At 43.1% G+C, this 16,748-nt stretch overlaps 1 protein-coding gene across 1 annotated transcript in view; it reads right to left on the bottom strand.

Moving 5' to 3' along the window:
• The window catches only part of LOC131591576 (inositol 1,4,5-trisphosphate receptor type 2), a 244,024-nt gene extending 229,364 nt beyond the window's left edge, over positions 1–14,660 (bottom strand). Inside the window, exon 1 of the mRNA XM_058862400.1 lies at positions 14,426–14,660. Within this exon, the coding sequence (XP_058718383.1) occupies positions 14,426–14,517 (92 nt within the window). The 5' untranslated portion in view covers positions 14,518–14,660. The remainder of the gene's footprint in view (positions 1–14,425) is intronic.
• Between the last annotated feature and the right edge of the window lie 2,088 nt (positions 14,661–16,748).

Below are 16,748 nucleotides of genomic sequence, written 5' to 3'. Positions count from 1 at the left end.
GAAATCCAGACACACAGAACTTCATCTGGATACCCAGGTGCCAGATTAAGGTGGGAACAGCAGCCTCCAAAGAGAAAATCCCTCAACCCCAGACTAGGACCAAGCCACATGGAAAGACCAATATTCACAATGCACAGGAAAATCCTCCTCCCTCTCCTCTTCAACTAGATTAAATAACCCACACCTCATTGCATTCACAATAATTCAGTCCCATTTTACATGGAGAAGGACTGAGAACTCACAGAAGGTGTTTAAGGTCCACCCTACAAAACAGATCTGTATTTCTTTTGGCTGCAAAAATCAGAAAAATCTTGCATCAATTTTTTAACAGAAACAATAGTACCTTCAACAATTCTTAGAAAACAAGTATTCAGATTTGATCCCTCAAGCTACCAGTACGTAAAAACAACCAAAACCCAGCCAAAACACAGAAATTCCAAAGCTCCTTCAATGGGCAACATCATCCACCAACACACATACCCACAGCCAAGATGTAGAGACCATTCTGTCAACATTCAGGTACTTAAAGGCATTTCATCACTCAGGCAAGCCTGTGAATACAATATCTTCCTTATCCTCAGAGGACTGAAGTGATTGAAAAGAAGAGCTGACAAGATATTTTCAGTTCTTTCAGGCTAAAGGGGTAAAATTCCTTTAGTTCTTCTATGACCTCTGCTAAACTGAGACAATAAATGAAAAGCAGCTACTGAAAAAAAAAGCTTTCTTTCACCTCAGCTTGTTGGAAATCTTTATTCTTGATCTGGACGTGAACTTGGTCTTCTTAGTCTATGCACTTGTCACATACTCTAACAGGGTAGACTATTTTAACACATATTTCAAGTACATAGTTAAAGGAAGCATAAAGGGCAATTGGGACTGAATTCTGCTTGATTCATTATGTCTCACTCAAATCCAGTCAATCCCTGGACTTCATAAGCTCTCCTGTAAAATTCCATCCAAGAGATGTTCATGTTACCCAACAGGCTGGAACAAGCTTTTCCAGCCTAGTGTTTGATCTTCTACACAGTCCACATCACCCCAAAAGTTCTTCATAATGTAGAGATTTGCTTTATATTGAAACAAAATAACTTCTGGAGTATAATTCATATTCTCATCCACTCCTGTTTTAAATTCCTCAAAAGCTGGGACACAGTGCCCTCATTTCCTTGAATCTATAAAATAAGAGAGTTGAAGATAGAAGTCCATAATGATCCTTTCTACCCACACCCATCAGCCTCTGGGTAGACTGGGTGTCTTTTCTGGAATCCTGCAGTCTCAAAGACTTAGCAAAATACTTGGAATTCCAAGTTCTCCTTTGATCCACAGATAGTTTACTCTTGTTTATACATCTACAAAAGTCATTCAGCCAAGTTTCTCCTGTTTGCAGTGCCCTTTGGTGCCTGACTTCACAAGCACCAGGTGATTTTGTTAAATAAATCATGACAGTGACAGTGGACAGTCATAACTACCAATTCTCTAGCAGAAAAAACCCTCAGCTCCTCAGCCATACAATCCAGAGATGCCTCCACAAGACACTGTTGAGCTGGACTCTCTTTTATCTGTCTTGCCAACATCACATTTCCTGCACCGTTTTCCACTTCCTGCTTACACCAAATCATACATTCTGCAAATCAGCCATGACTCTTCCAGCACCACCAGTTTCAGCAGTTTCAAAGCCATGATACAATTTCTGAATTAATATAGTCACCTGTGTGCTACCTCATTGCTAAATTCCAAACTTGTCTGATGAGATCAAGAAACCTTGATCTTGCCACTTTGAGAAGATGCTATGCTTTCAGATGATAGCAAGAGCCCAGATGGTCTCCTGTGAAAGTTTTTGGCTGATCAGATATCTGTTCCTGGAGCAATACATACGTCAGGTGAGTGATTCAGGAGGTTTTGCACCTTATTCAGAAAGTTTTGCAAGTTATGAGAAGGAAAGAAAAAGTGATGCTTTTTTTCATCAGTCGTTCCTTGAAACAGTCCATTGATCTTCTGCCTAAGGCAATATCTAAGGCAAAGAGTTAATTTGGGTGAGGCATCAATTACTCCCAGACCTGTGAGCACCCCTGAGAGCACAGCTCTATTAATTCCTACAGCAAAATGTGTCAGCTGCTCTCAAGATGCCCCAGCATAGTACTGACCACGTACTTCTTCCTCAGATAAATTACAATGAAAACATCTGAAATTTTAAGCACCAAGAGGAGTTCTCCCCAAAGAGTTTTAAAAATTCTGTCCAACTTTGTCACCTTCTAAGCTACCCCTTGCCTTCTCATACCTGTGCTTCCACAGCTGTGTAACTGATATGCAAGGCCATTCCTAAAGTCTCTGCTGAGGCTCAAACACAAAGCAATCCAAAGCTCCCTTCACCTATATTTTGTGGGAAAATAGATCAGAACCACTGCAAATATATTTCTGACCAACAGGGTGACCCCACCCTGCTCTTTGAAAGTGATTTTATTTGCCACTCATTTCCCTAACTTGCCTGGACAGGTTTTAATTGTTGCCCATAAAAAGTCTCACTTTCATCTGCAAATCATCACTCAAAGTGTCACTAGGAAACCTCTTTGCTTTGACTCCTACTGATGCACCCAGCTCTTTTTCCAGATGGCATTTTTATTATTGCTTTAATTCTACCCCCAAGGCTTCCTGTTCTTGTATTAGAAATAATATCAATTCTCTCTGGTCTCTTTTCTTTTCTGTGATTGATTCTTGCACTATGGATCTACATGAACAACAGTCAAAAATTTACACTTTGGAAGCTGGACCTATCCCATGATACCAGATTATTCTTAGTCAGAAGCAATTATGTCAATTCTGGAGACTTAAGGGCTGTTTCTGCCATAAAGAAAAGTTTGAGATGGTGATTTTTTTTATGCAGTCATTTGGAAATAGCTTTATAGAATCATTTAGGTTGAAAAATACCTCTAAGACTGTGTAGTCCAGTGAGTCCAAGAACTTGTGAATTCTTATTTTCCTGAAGCCAGGACATATCAAGCAGCAGGAGTTTTTTTGATGGCAGTTTTCAGAGAGAAGAGTGCTCAGTGGCACACTCATTTTATTGCTCTTGGGTCAGCAGATTTTCTTGTCTATGACTGATGTTTTTCTCTTGTGTTCATATTCAAGCCTGTACACCTTGCTCAGATGATGCTGAATATCTTTCTAAGAAGTTTCTTGGGTAACACAGTCCAGTTTTTATGCAGCTTTACCAAGTGTAAGGGCTTTGGGTGGTGACTTCTATTCCTCCAGTTATCAGGTTGCAGAAAGGAAGCAGGATTTTCTCCCTCACCTCCATTACAAATGAAGAACATTAATTATACTTATCAGTCAACAAGGTTCCCCCCAATGGGTGAGCATAACAATAATGCCAGCAAGTGTAAGACTCTCTTCAGCACAGTTTTCTCAAAGTGATAAATTCTATGTCTTTAGACACGTACTTAAAATAAAACAACACAACATTTGACACATAGGAACCTTAATGAACTAACTAGCTTTGTCACTACTGGTGTAAGCCCAGTTACTGGGAGATAAACAAATATAAAACAATTTATGCATTGAACAGCTCGCTAGATCAATGCTTATAAAAGAGTACTGGCCCAGAACCTGGAGTCTTGTATTCCACAATTTGTCAACAGCCTCACGCAAGTGGCTCCTCTGCTCGTGTCCCACCCCTTAATCCACTGTTTCCCTTCAAGCATACTTGAATCCATGCTTGAAAACTCAAACCAGCACCATCCCACTTACAGCTCTGCTCAAGGAAAACAGTTCCATTAAGAGCAGCCTAATCACAGGGACAGTTTAATCCTGCACAGAAAGGAAATGGATCAGATGAAATGGAGAGTTTGACTCCAGCAGCCCCATGCACAGCACGGCCTCAAATGAGCTGTTATAGCCATGGTTTTACTGTATCCTAGATATTACAGGGGGAGGGGGTGTGGGACATTCATTGGTCCTTGCCTTCAGTGACAGAAAAACCTGTTCAACTACAAAAGTTAATACAGACAAGACTTAATTGCCTGCCAGGTCCTGACCTTGTTTTGTTTCTGCAAGAGAAGCCACTGCTAACACAAACTGAGCAAGCCTGTGAGCCAGACCCTGCAGCTGCCCAGGGACCATAGCAGTGCCCTTTCTGAGCAGCCAGGTGTCTGCCTCTGAGGGCTTTCTTGATCAAATTCTAATTTACCTTTTAATACTCCTGAGGATCTAGCCAGGGAAGTAAAAAAAATCTGAATTTGTATCCTATTCAACAGGTTCTTTTAAAAAATTGTCTCATGACATCTTTGGAGTTTAAGTCCACAAATTTATGTGCATAGGACCTACATCTTAAAACATTTATACAAGAAATAATGTTATGAAGTTTTACAACGATTTTGTGAGGAAAAGAATATATAATATCATAGAATGGCCTGGACTGGAAAGGTCCTTAAAAATCATTTCATTCCAACCACCTACCATGGGCAGGGGCACCTTCCACTATCCCAGCTTGCTCAGAGCCACATCCAACCTGGCCTTGGACACTTCCAGGGATGGGGTATCCACAGCTCCCCTGGGCAACCTGTGCCAGGGCCTCACCACCCTCACAGGGAACAATTTCTTCCTGATATCCAATCTAAACCTCCTCTCTGTTGCTGTGAAACCATTCCCATTGTCCTGTCACTCCAGGCCCTTGTCAAGAGTCTCTCTCTATCCTTCCTGTGGGTTCCCTTCAGGCTGAACAATCCTAGTTCTCTCAGCCTTTCCTCACAGGGGAGGTGCTCCATTGCCTTAATCAGCTTGACCAGCCTGACACAAATAAATTGTTACCTCCTCACCACCAAAATTAAAAATTCATTAATTTTTCTGTATGCTATTTTGTACTTTTATTATTTAAAGGCAAGGTTATTCTTTATAAATAATATACTACAGTAATACATATGGATATCTACAAAGATACCTGAAAATCTTATTTGAAACTTGGACCTCCTATATATAGTGAAGTGATCAGCTTTACAGTTCTCATAGCAACACTAAAATCTAAAATACTTATACATTGGTTCAGGACTTAGAAAACTTGTTTGACAGTAAAGTTTGACTTGCTAAGTTCTGTCTTCAACCTGGGAAGCATTATAGATGTTGCCCTACCTGATCTTTATATTGGCAAGCCTGATGGAAGACCTCAGTTTACTCCACTGAAACTCCACAAAACTCTCCACTACACTCTGACTTTTCTGCTCTCTGTAAAAGCCAAGCTCATTGAGCCCTGTCAAATTTGGAACAGGAGCTTAGAGATTGGCACCCTCACAAGTGCCCGACAGCAAAGCAAGGACAGTGCATCCAGCTGAAACTGAGACCACCTTAGCAAAAACTGATAACCTAAAAAAATTGTCCAAAACATCACTAACAGGCAGCTAATCTTTTTCACTCCACAGTTTGTTATTTTTGGTTGTTTTTTTTTTTTTTTAATAAAGGATTTTTTAAAACCCCAACTTTCTAGGAAGGCTTTAAACTTTTATTCTTTGATCAGAGGAGTGAAACTTGCTTAGTAATGCATATGAACCTTTTTCAGCATTCACAACTGAACAAAGATATGCTCTTAGTGCTTTCAAAAGTGATGTCCAGTCTTTCCTAAGACACTGGTTTTGCTTCCTCTCTTTTTTTATTGTTTCTGAACAGTAAAAAAATATTAGCCAGACTGAATAGCAATATTCAGTATATATATTATATTATAAATATATATATACATATATATATACATATATATATATACACATATATATATATACATATATATATATATACATATATATATATAGATATATATATATAGATATATATATATATACATATATATATATATATATATATATATATATAGCAATGAATAGCAGTAAAAAAAATATTAGCCAGAATATTTTAGCAAAGCACATGAGGGAGAAGCTGGGGATATCCAAAAGCAAGAGAGCTTAGGAGCTGAGATTTTACAAATCAAGTCAGGTACTGCGAGATCCAGGACAAAACTATACTGCTCACATCCAACTTTGCTGCCCTCTAAAGCTGCCAAGTTAAATTTTCCACATCACAGTGCTCAACGTGACACAACTACCCAAAATTTACTCTTAAGAACTGGATTACTTTCTTCTAACCATGAGAAGCAGGTATAAGAAATCTGGGGCTTACTAAGGGTTTAAGCAGTTGTTTCCATATTTCTTTGTGCTTTCAACTGCCCCTGCAGCACTGATTAACTTGTGTGTGGCAAGTGCAGGGAATAAAAAAGCTGTTTGAAATTCAAACAAACCTCTAAGAAAATCAAGATAAGAAGCCCAAGCATTGAATCACAAGAAGTTTCTGTATTTTGAGTTTCATATAAAGAGCCTAATTTCAGGGTTTGTTTGTTGATTTTCCTTTTAAATGACATTGATTTTTATCTGTCAGAGGTCAAAGAACAAAAACTTGAATACTGTTTTAATATCATGCAGAAAAGAGCTGGAGAAAGCTTAACTTGGTGTCAAATCACAGAATCACAGAGCAAGCTGAGTTGGAAGGGACCCACAGTGATAACCACCACATTTGGATATGCTCTTCCAGCCTCCTGCCAAATATTTTCATATAAATTTCAACCCAGTACTTTCAGTCATGCAGTAACAATGACCTAAAGGGACATTTCAAATGAATTGCCCAAACTTTATTATATAAGAAGATTACCAAGTACCACAATTCGTTATATCTAACTTTTGTTGTTACAAAAAGTATCACAGGCAATCTTAAAACTGCAATTTTTTTCTGAGGAACTGGCATTTTACCACAGATATTCTCTTGGAGAAAATGATATAATTCATTTTCCTGGACAAAGTCAAAAACCTTTGGAACAACAAACAAATATTCAGGTATTTGAAACCTCAGCAGCCTTAGTAAAGGCCTCAAACATTTGAAATAGCAAAGTAAACAGTGGCAATGGCAAGCTGACTTCTTCCCTTTGAAAAGAATGAAGTTTGTCAGTAGCTTTCAGGGCTATTTTCTCTCAGCAGGGGCTGCAGATCTCTTGGTAACTGCAGCTCCTGATCCTCTTCAGCCCCACTTCCCTTCTAACGCTTGCTCTGCTCATTTCTCATCCTAAATCCATCAACACACCTCTCTTCCTTCTCTTCATCATCCAGTGAGGGAGCACTGGAAGGACAGGGGAGGCCACTTTCCTCACATTCTTTTCTGCAGCCTATAGCCCACTCTTCAGGGTCCTCTTTCCTTTGTTACTAAGCAATGATTAAGAACTGGTTTTAAATCACATGCTTTGGACAACAATTTGTTTCTACTCAACAGCAATCAAAACATGCAAACAAATGAGGATAAGAGGTAGACAGAAACTGAGGCATCCAGAGTCACAAAACCAGCAAAAAGAGCAACAAGACCATTCCTGACACAACCTTTTGGCTACCACAGCCCAAACAGTCCCTCAAAACTTGAAGCAGTACTTAACAGCAGACATGAACAAGTACGTTTTAACCCCTTGCTTTTCTTGTTTAACTCTGTTTCCAAAGCTTTACTTTGCAAGAATGCCATTTCTCAGTTTGTTTTGTATTTGAAGTGAACTGAGGCACTAAAACCAGAAATTATTTTTACTTCTCCCAGAGATAGGGAACACAAAGCAGTTGGACAACTGAAGCTCTCCTGTGACCCCCCCCAGGAAAGGAATCTGGAAATCCTGGGAACTGGGATTCACCTCCCATACAGGTGAAGGTCAAGTTGAGGGCTCTTGGTGCCCAGTGTCAGCAGACAGAAGTTGAAACCAGGTAAAACTGCTGCAGGTATCATGACAGCCCACAAAGTCTTAGGGTAAAATCCTTCTTCTACTTATATCTGCTAAACCCAGGCAAAACTTAACAGGGGCAGAGAAGCACAAGCCCTCCATGCTGGAGAGAGCCCTGCAGCTCAGGAAGGCTCTTGACACACATCTACAAGACTCTTGGATTTTTTTTAAATGGGGGTAACATGCTTTTTTGGTTTGGTTTGGTGGTTTTAGCTTTTTGGCTAATCCTGTTCTCCTGTTCAGAAAGGCTATTTTACTTGAAACTTTCCATAGCAAAACATTCAACTCCAGGCATCTACCCTGGGTCCCAAACATCAAGGTTTAGCACCATCAAACAGCTGAAATCAGGACCTGTGTCAAGAAGTGCCTACACATCTACATAGTGGTAGAATTGCTGGTTCAAGTAATTAGATGGAATCAGATTTACAAATAACAAATGAAGGCTTAAAGGAATCAGTCATAAGGGAGATTATGTCCTTAATGGAATTAAAATATGCATCTCTGGTCAAGTGACAAAACACAGCACAGACAAGGTGAAAACCTTCAACTACTGCTGATTTTATTTTCTCCATTTTGATATCAAGTGTATCAAAGTGATGGAGCTTCACCTGCATTCCTTTTCTGCTACAAGAAGTAGACCTTTCAAAGCAAGCAGAAACCAGACTTTCAAGTGCAGAGGACATGCCTTTGAGCTGTTTCCCAACAAACAGGCTCAGGCTCCAGACGAGCAGCACTGGCAGTGGAGGGTTCCAAAGACCTTGCCCTGCTGTGAAACACCTGGCTGAGCCAAGGTCCATGTGCCCCTTGGGAAACAATCTTCCAGGCTGGGCAAGTCAAAGATTGACTCACTTCTTTCTCTGCAGTATTTTTAAAATGCAGGGTAACTGTGGGTTCTAGTGACACCAAGAACCACGCAAAGGTGGTCTAGTTTAATCCCCTCACTATGTAAAAGCAAGCTAAAAAAGACTTCAGGTCACACAGGTCAAACAATCTCCCCTCTCTTTCCTGACTACTCCCCACATCGCACACAGCCCAGCTGAGAACTACAGAAGTTGTATGACCTGTCTCAGTCCAAAATACAAGTCCTCTCTTATTTCCAGTTACCAGCACACAGCTTACAGGTAAGCTCAGTTCCACATCAGTCAGTTCTTTCCCTAACCCCCATTTTCTCTCCAGTTCTCTCTGAGAATGAGCCCTTTGAACCAAGGATATTACATTTAAGCATACAGCCTCATAAATCATACTGCTGTAATTAAGTCGAATGTTATGTTCCCTTTCACTGAGGCTATGCTCGGTGAACAAGTAAAACTTCTGAAACAAACCTACTTCCCCTGGGGCTCAACTTCCCTGCTGCATTCCCCTGAGGCTGCTTTGTGGAAAGCTTTGTCTCATTGTTTATTTAAAGATGGCACTGCTGTTAGAGTATTTGAAACAAGCATCAAAATAAGGTTGTTATAAAAGCTGGAGCACTGCCTAATTGCTGGTGAGAGTGGATAATTACAGAGGATATGAGCTTTGATATATGGATTGAATAGCAAGGTATGCAAGATACAGAGGTGTATTTATATGCCTACATCTCCACTTACATGGCATTTATTGTAAGATCAATGAAAGTAGTTAATAATGCATCTAACAGAGCTTATTAGTTATCACAGAAAATAAATACATTGTGCAGCTGAAAAGGGTACATCACCATATATTTAAAGCAGCTGCAGAATTCAGACCAGGGCTGCTGCATTAGAAAGACAACCAAGAGAACATATTCCTGAAAATGCCAATCCCACAGAATATTTAAGAAAAAAATCAGAATCATACAATCAAAACTGTCAAATTTCAATGGTTCTAACAGTCTAAAGTACCTAGGAAACAAAACATGCAAGTGCTTTTTCCCACAGAAAACCTGAAATTCATACTTCCGTCTCTCTTTTAGATATTATTTGATTCTTTATGTGTCAGAATCAAATTATGATTAATTCTAGTTATGCCACTCTCACTTTCTTCGGGCTTTTTATTCTTTCCCAACTAATTACCTTTTTCCAGCTGGCACATGAAAGAAAAATTTGCTATTAATTAAGGGAGGGATACTCTGTTCCTAAACCATAGCTTACACATACAGGCAGCAGGAGAGAAAGGTTGAAAGAATGAGTGCACTGATGAAAACACTACATTGGTGTCCCAGAAGCATCATCAGTCACTACATCTTTTCCCTTAGCACCATTTCTGAAGCCACCAAGATGACATGTTTTAGCCTTTGCTACACTTGCAACATTTTCATTTATGCTGCTTCTAAAGCACTTTTTACTTAATCTTGTCTCTTCACAGAGTATGATTGACTCAACCCCTCTGTGAAGCCCAAGTTCAACAAAACAACTAATTCACAAAAACCCAGTGAAGGAGCCTAAATAAATCCAGGATGTTTCGAGTAAGAAAGTTCCAGCAAGCACTTCTACGACTTAAGAGAAGTTGTTCAAGAAAAATCAACATTACATGTAAGGAAATGAGTCCAAAATATTTTACAGCACAATTTTTGCTGCTAATTAGAAGTAAGTCTCAGCACCCCTCGTCATCCAGGGCCATCTATCACAGAGCAGGTGGGTCCTGCTGCATGCTCCATTAATTATGTTCCAGGAGATCTCTCACTGCACATTTATGGAGGTGAGACAGGAATGCAGCTCCCCATGGTGACTAACAGGCCCGTCGTCAAACTGATCCTCATCATTGTCATTACTTTTTTTTTCCCACCTCTCCAGGCAAGAATATTTTCTTCCCCTCATTGAACTGATAGGTGATTAATGCATTTTTAATTGCCTCCATGCATCATTGATAGCATTCACAGCCAAAATACTGGGAAAGGTGGTCTCAACATCAGCCTAGGATAATGTGAGATCACTGAACTCATTGCCTGGCCCTGCCACACATCTCCTGTGGGACATAAGGCCTCCAGAAGCCAAAACACACTAAAAGCTAAAGAAATAAGGGAAAACCCTACAGAGTAAGCACAGCTTAATGATCCACTATGAAACCAATGACAGAATGCTACCAATGGATGTAAATTGCTTTTCCCAAACATTGCCTCAACTATAAGCTCATACATCCAAAAGCATTTTCATTTCTTAAAAGGAAGGAGGGCAGGTGAGGAAACCCAGAGTGCCTTGAGGTTGGAAAAGGCAGACTACACATCATCAGCACCTCAAAGCAGCATCTAAACCCAGAGAAAGCCCAAAGCCAAGCAGAAAAAAAAAGAGCAGGAAATTTCTTGGGCTCTCAGTACCTCAAGAATCCAAAGGTCTGCAGTAGCCAACAGGGAATGCTGAGGCCTGAAACCCTCTCCTTTACCATGATCCAGAGATGCTCCTCTCCTTGCAGGATCCACAGCCTGGAACATCCTCCTGGAGACAGATGGTTACACCTCTTCTTCCAAAACTGAGCAAAACTGCTCTCTCTTAATGTATAGACCAAGGAGCAAAAATTGGAGCAGCAGTGCCCAACTTCCCTGCTCCCATTCCACCCTACGGCACTAAGCCCAGATGCAGAAGAGAGGTTCAGTTTCCTCTTCTGATTAAGAGGGTTCAAAGCTGAAAGCAGAGCCTTCATGCTCACATCCAATAGCTGTTTATAACACTGAAACCATTCAGAGACAAGGAGGGCGAGGGCAAGGACACAGGCTCCTTCCACCTCCAAGAAGTGTTCCAAGCCTTTGAGACCCACTTACAGAATGTAGTTCCAGCAATTCTCAAACCCTTTTTGTAGGGGCAGGTGTGGAAAGGCACTCCTGCTCTCATCTAGCACCACTCAGCATGCTCACATGGACACAGGGCCACAGATCTCTATCTCCTAAAAAGAGGTCATTTATACCTCCTAAACTACACCAGAGCAAGATTTCCACACTCAGGTTATAGTATATATTAACCTGGTCCAACACATGATCTGGACAGCTCAGCTACACCTTCCTCTTGGCTTTTAGTTTCCTGGGAACACTACGTAAAAATGTTGGCAAGTGAGGGAAAAATACTCCAAAATTCAAAAAACAGCCTATGCTTCAAAATCTCCTTCAAAACTCATGTGTTGAGCTGGATCAAGCTTTCAAGGAATGATGTCTGCTGACATGAAGGACTTGCTTTGCTTGGAGAAGTGCCTTTTTTACCTTCTTTATAGAATGGCCTTGCTCATGCTTTGTTTAAGAAAAAATTAGCCTTTGACAGCTTCAAATAAACAGGACTCACTCTCTGCTAAACAGTCACTAGCCCTGAGCTGGATTTCAAGTTTTTGAAACAGCATGAGACTCCCCAGTGGGCTCAGTAGTTTAAGAGGGGTGCTGGGTAAGCTTTCAGAACAGCACTGAGCAGTCCGAGCAAGAGTAATCAAACAAGGATTCACGTCAGTCAAATGAAGCAAGTAATCATTCCCAATCCTACCCCACTTCATCCTTACCAACTAGAGGCACCTTTGGAAGGTGAGGCCTCCTCTTTCCAGAGATTTGCAGAGAACCTGCAGGTATGCAGAAGATGCAGGTGTTCAGCAATGGTTGCACACCAAAAGTGCAGCTGGCCAAGCTTTTTCCCTGAACATAAGAGGTTTTTCTGCCTCCTGTGTTGCTGCAACCAGACAAAAGGCAGAAATTGCAATGGCTGGCACAGATAATGTCACTTGGCATCATCATTTTAAATTTCAGACCACCAGCATAGGGGTCAGCATTCCCATTGAGTAGCCATGGGAGTTTTCCACTAGAGACTTCAAGCTTCCCAGAGCTCCTCCACTTCAGCCTCTTGGTTCTGCAGCTGCCTTTACCGTGCCAGGGAACAGGGCACAAAAAAGCTGTACTGAAAAGCTGACTGAGGTACATCAGCATTCTTGAACTCCTGTCTCATCCCAGATAGTTTTCTTGAGCTGGGTATTCTGGCTAAAAGTGAACCTGGATAGAAAATGTTGGCACAAGCTCATTTGTTTCTTCTAGTAAAGAGCTCCCATGCGCCCTAGGCAAGCCTGGATCTTGGCTTCTCCTCTATAAAACTGGGAGTAAATGTCCTTCCTTAACTCTGAGGGATCAGAGGAGGATCAGCAGTCTGAATCCTGTGATGGGGCAAAGCCAACATGTATTCAAGTGACATTTGTACAAGCACCAGTCACAGCCGGGACATCCATGACATGAGCAGGTGTTCTCAGAAAGGAGGAACACAATGAAAAGCAAAAGCACAGCACACTCCACTTCCTCTGGATAGCAGAGCCCAGCAATGAGACACAACACCACCACCAACCAACAACAGACCATGCCAGCAAAAAAGGAAGTGCTGGGGAGAACAAGAATAAGAAACAATATCTAGCAATTAACAGCTGCAGAAAGCAAAATTTTCACATAGAATTTAAAGTTGTAAGAGTCAGCAAAACAAAAGATGTGAGACAGCATGGGGACTCACGGAGAGACAAGACGCCAAATTAACAAATAGAGGATCCACCACGGAAAAACACTTGTCAAGAGATCAAAAGAGTGAGCAGCAAGGATTGGATGCAATAATAAGATTTCAAAAAATATAAAAGGACCTTGAACACCAGCTCTTTTCCAGCAACAGCAGCACACCAAGTTAACCTAGACATTCATTGTTTGCATTTTCACACCAACAATCCTCCCATGGCAGGGATCTCAGAACACAGGGAGACTAACACAAACACAGGAGCGATACCCAGGCTGTGATTAACTTGCCTTAGCAAGTTTCACTGCTACTCCGAGGGTACCACTAATGTTTAAGAAGATATTTACTAGAGTTTGACCTGCCTTGCCAATCGCGTCACTTACAACCATGCAGCACAGGAGCTGTTTCCACTGGCAAAGGTTTCAGGACATGCCACAAAGTCACTGAAGCTTCTGCAGTTCTCCTACAAACATCAGAGGGAACAAATGCACCCTCGGGACAGGTCACCGCAACCGAACTACAGGATGGTTTTAAATAATGTATCAACGTAAAGAAATGTATCAATATATCTCCGTCATTCTGCGCTGAGGCTTTCCCTCCCAAAGGGAATTCCAAAGGGGTCATTTTAAGCCGTCGCGGTTAATAAAAACCTGAAACAAGCAGCAGTTCAGTGAAGTAGCCACGGCTAAAATACATCTTTTCACTTCGCAAAGAGAAAGAGCTCACGGGAAAAGAATCCCCATGAAGCTAAACATCTGATTATAAATATCTCATCACTGACAACCAGATTGTGCTGGACACAAACCTGAAATGAAGGGATGCACATTTAACGAGCTGGTAACGACGATGAGCAAGAAAGCAAATGTTTTGCCTTTTTATGTCTTTGTCAAAAATTCTCGGGTGGGCAATTAAACTTAATTAATTAATTACTTAAAAGGTCGGCTATACGTAAAGACCGCAGGAAGGCTTTTGGGCAGGGCAGAGAGCGAGCTCTGGTGCTGCGCTCGGGGGCGCAGCCCCGGCAGGAGCCGAGCGGGGATCCCGGCACCGCCGCCGGCACCGCGGCCGCCCGGGCCCCGCTCGGGAACTTCTCTCATCTCCTGCCGCTCCCCATCACTTCCTACTTTCCCCGCTCCGCCGAGCAGCGCTGCCGCCCCTTCCTGTGCCGCTGCCGCCGGCGCTGCCCGCGGGCCGGCTCCGCGCAGCGCGCACGGCTCCGCCGCCCGGCCCCACTCACCCCAGCGTGCTGATGAACCCATTGACGGAGCCCTCCGCGTACAGGGACACGATGTCCCCGATGTATAGAAAGCTGGACATTTTCTCAGACATTCTGGTTCATTTTTCAGCTGGGTTCCGCGCTCCTCCCCTTCGAGGTGAAAAAAATAAAATAAAATAAAATAAAATATTGAAATAAAATCAAAGCAAATGACAGCGATCCGTAGGAAGGCCGGGGGCTGGGGCGAGCGGGTGGAGGGGCTGAGCGCGGCCCCTGAGGTGCCGAGAGGGCTGACAGGAGCGCGGTGCGCCGCTCGGCACGGCCCGGCCCCTGCCCGCCCCCCGCGCCTCCGCCCACCCCCGCCCCGCCCCGCGGGCAGGGAACCGGGCCCCGGGCAGCCTGGGAGAAGGGCTGCCGAGACCCCCGGTCAGTGGTTTCCCGGGCGGCTCCCCGGGCTGGAACCCTCGGCTGGAACCCTCTCAGCAGAGGCTGAGGGGCGCAGAGCCGAAACCGGGGCCGTGAGGGGATTGCGACTCTTCCCCACAGCCGCCCTCTCTGCCGAGAGAGTGGGCTTGGTGTGGTCGCCAAAAGTGTCACCCTCTCTTTCATGGCTTGCAAACTTCAGGAACCACAGCTCCTTTAGTTAATGTTTTTAATGAGAAGCAGACCATGCTGCCGTGCTGTGCAGGAGTTCACAGAGTCACAGAATCACAGAATGGGTCAGGCTGGAAGGGGCCACAGTGGGTCAGCTGGTGCCATCTCCATCTCCTGCTCCAGCAGGGTACAAGATTGTGTCCAGACAATTCTGGAATATCCCCACTGAGGAGACTCCCCACCCTCTCTGGACAATCTGTTCAGGGCTCAGTCACTGCCCAGGACAGAAGTTCTGCCTCATCTCCAGGTGGAATTTCCTGGGATCAGTCCCTGCCCGTTCCTCTGGTGCCATTGCTGGGCCCCCCGGAGCAGAGCCTGGGCCCTGCTCTGAGCCCTCCCTGCTCACAGGGACACCCAGGGCTGAGGGCCCCTCTCAGCTGCGGCTCCTCTCACCCCCAACAGCATACATTCCCATAAGAAAATTACCACCAATTTAACAATACAAAACCCCACCCTCAATGTAGAGAGCACTCTGGAAGCCCTTTCTGCCCAGGCCACTGCAGCCTCCCCATGCTCACCAGAGTGGGGCTGCCAGGGCTGCCCAACACACCCAGCTGGAAGAGGGCACAGTTGCCAGAGAGGCTGCAGCCCACGCCTTGGTGGCCAAAGGGGGCTGCACAAACCCCCTCTGCTTCAGTTCACTCCAAAACCAAGCCCATCAAACCACCATTCCAGTACTGGATGGAAGTGAACTCTTATTCTTAAAAATATTGTGCATTCTCTAAAGAAAAATGTGATTTTCACTAACAGTTCTAAGAATCAAGCTATTTCTACTTGTTATGATTTTTCAGGTGTAATTTACCAAACTGAGACAGCTCTCCTAATTACAAGGAAACTCAGTATTGTTAACCACTGTATTTTAAAAAAATACTGTTTGGGATAAAAAGTGAAAAAAAAAAAATAGCTCAGGTCTAAGTGCCTGATCAAGTACTAATTCTGAAATTTTAAGAGTATTAATCTAGTTGCAGGAGTGTGCAGACTGCTGGTAGCGAGTAACAAGCTGAGGGTTTCACACTTAGATTTAATCTCTCAGATCTATAACTTCCAACTTTATTGCACTTCTGAGCATAAATTGTTGAGATCAGAAATGATGCATCTCCAAATTTAAAAAAAAAGGGTCTTACCATCTAGATGTATGTTATGCCATTCTAGAGGTTCCTCTTTTGCTCTTTTATGATGAATATATTGGGTTTGCCACTTTCTTTTGTACCTGCTGGGATACAAAACACCAGCAAAGACCCCTCCTATGGAGACATGCTGAGAGAGTGGGATTTGTTGAGCCAGTGAAGGCTCTGGAGAAACCTTACAGCACCTCCCAGTACCAAAAGGTGGCTTATAAGAAAGCTGGAGAGTGACTTTTTACAAGGGCATGGAGTTATAGGAGAAGGGAGAAAGGCTTTAAACTGAAAAAGCGTGGGTTTAGATTGGAGAAGAAATTGTTCCCTGTGAGGGTGGTGAGGCCCTAGCACAGGGTGCCCAGAGAAGCTGTGGCTGCCCCATCCCTGGCAGTGTCCCAGGCCAGGCTGGATGGGGCTCTGAGCAAGTGGGATAGCGGCAGGTGGCCCTGCCGATGTCAGGGAGTTGGAACTGGATGATCTTTAAGATCCCTTCCAGCCCAACCCATCCTGTGACTCTGTGTACACACATATACAGACCCGAGATCTGACACTGATCTATTTTGATTTGACTT

This window comes from Poecile atricapillus, chromosome W, assembly GCF_030490865.1.
Source record: "Poecile atricapillus isolate bPoeAtr1 chromosome W, bPoeAtr1.hap1, whole genome shotgun sequence".
Taxonomy (NCBI): domain Eukaryota; kingdom Metazoa; phylum Chordata; class Aves; order Passeriformes; family Paridae; genus Poecile; species Poecile atricapillus.
This window is presented reverse-complemented; position numbering and strand designations above follow the sequence as displayed.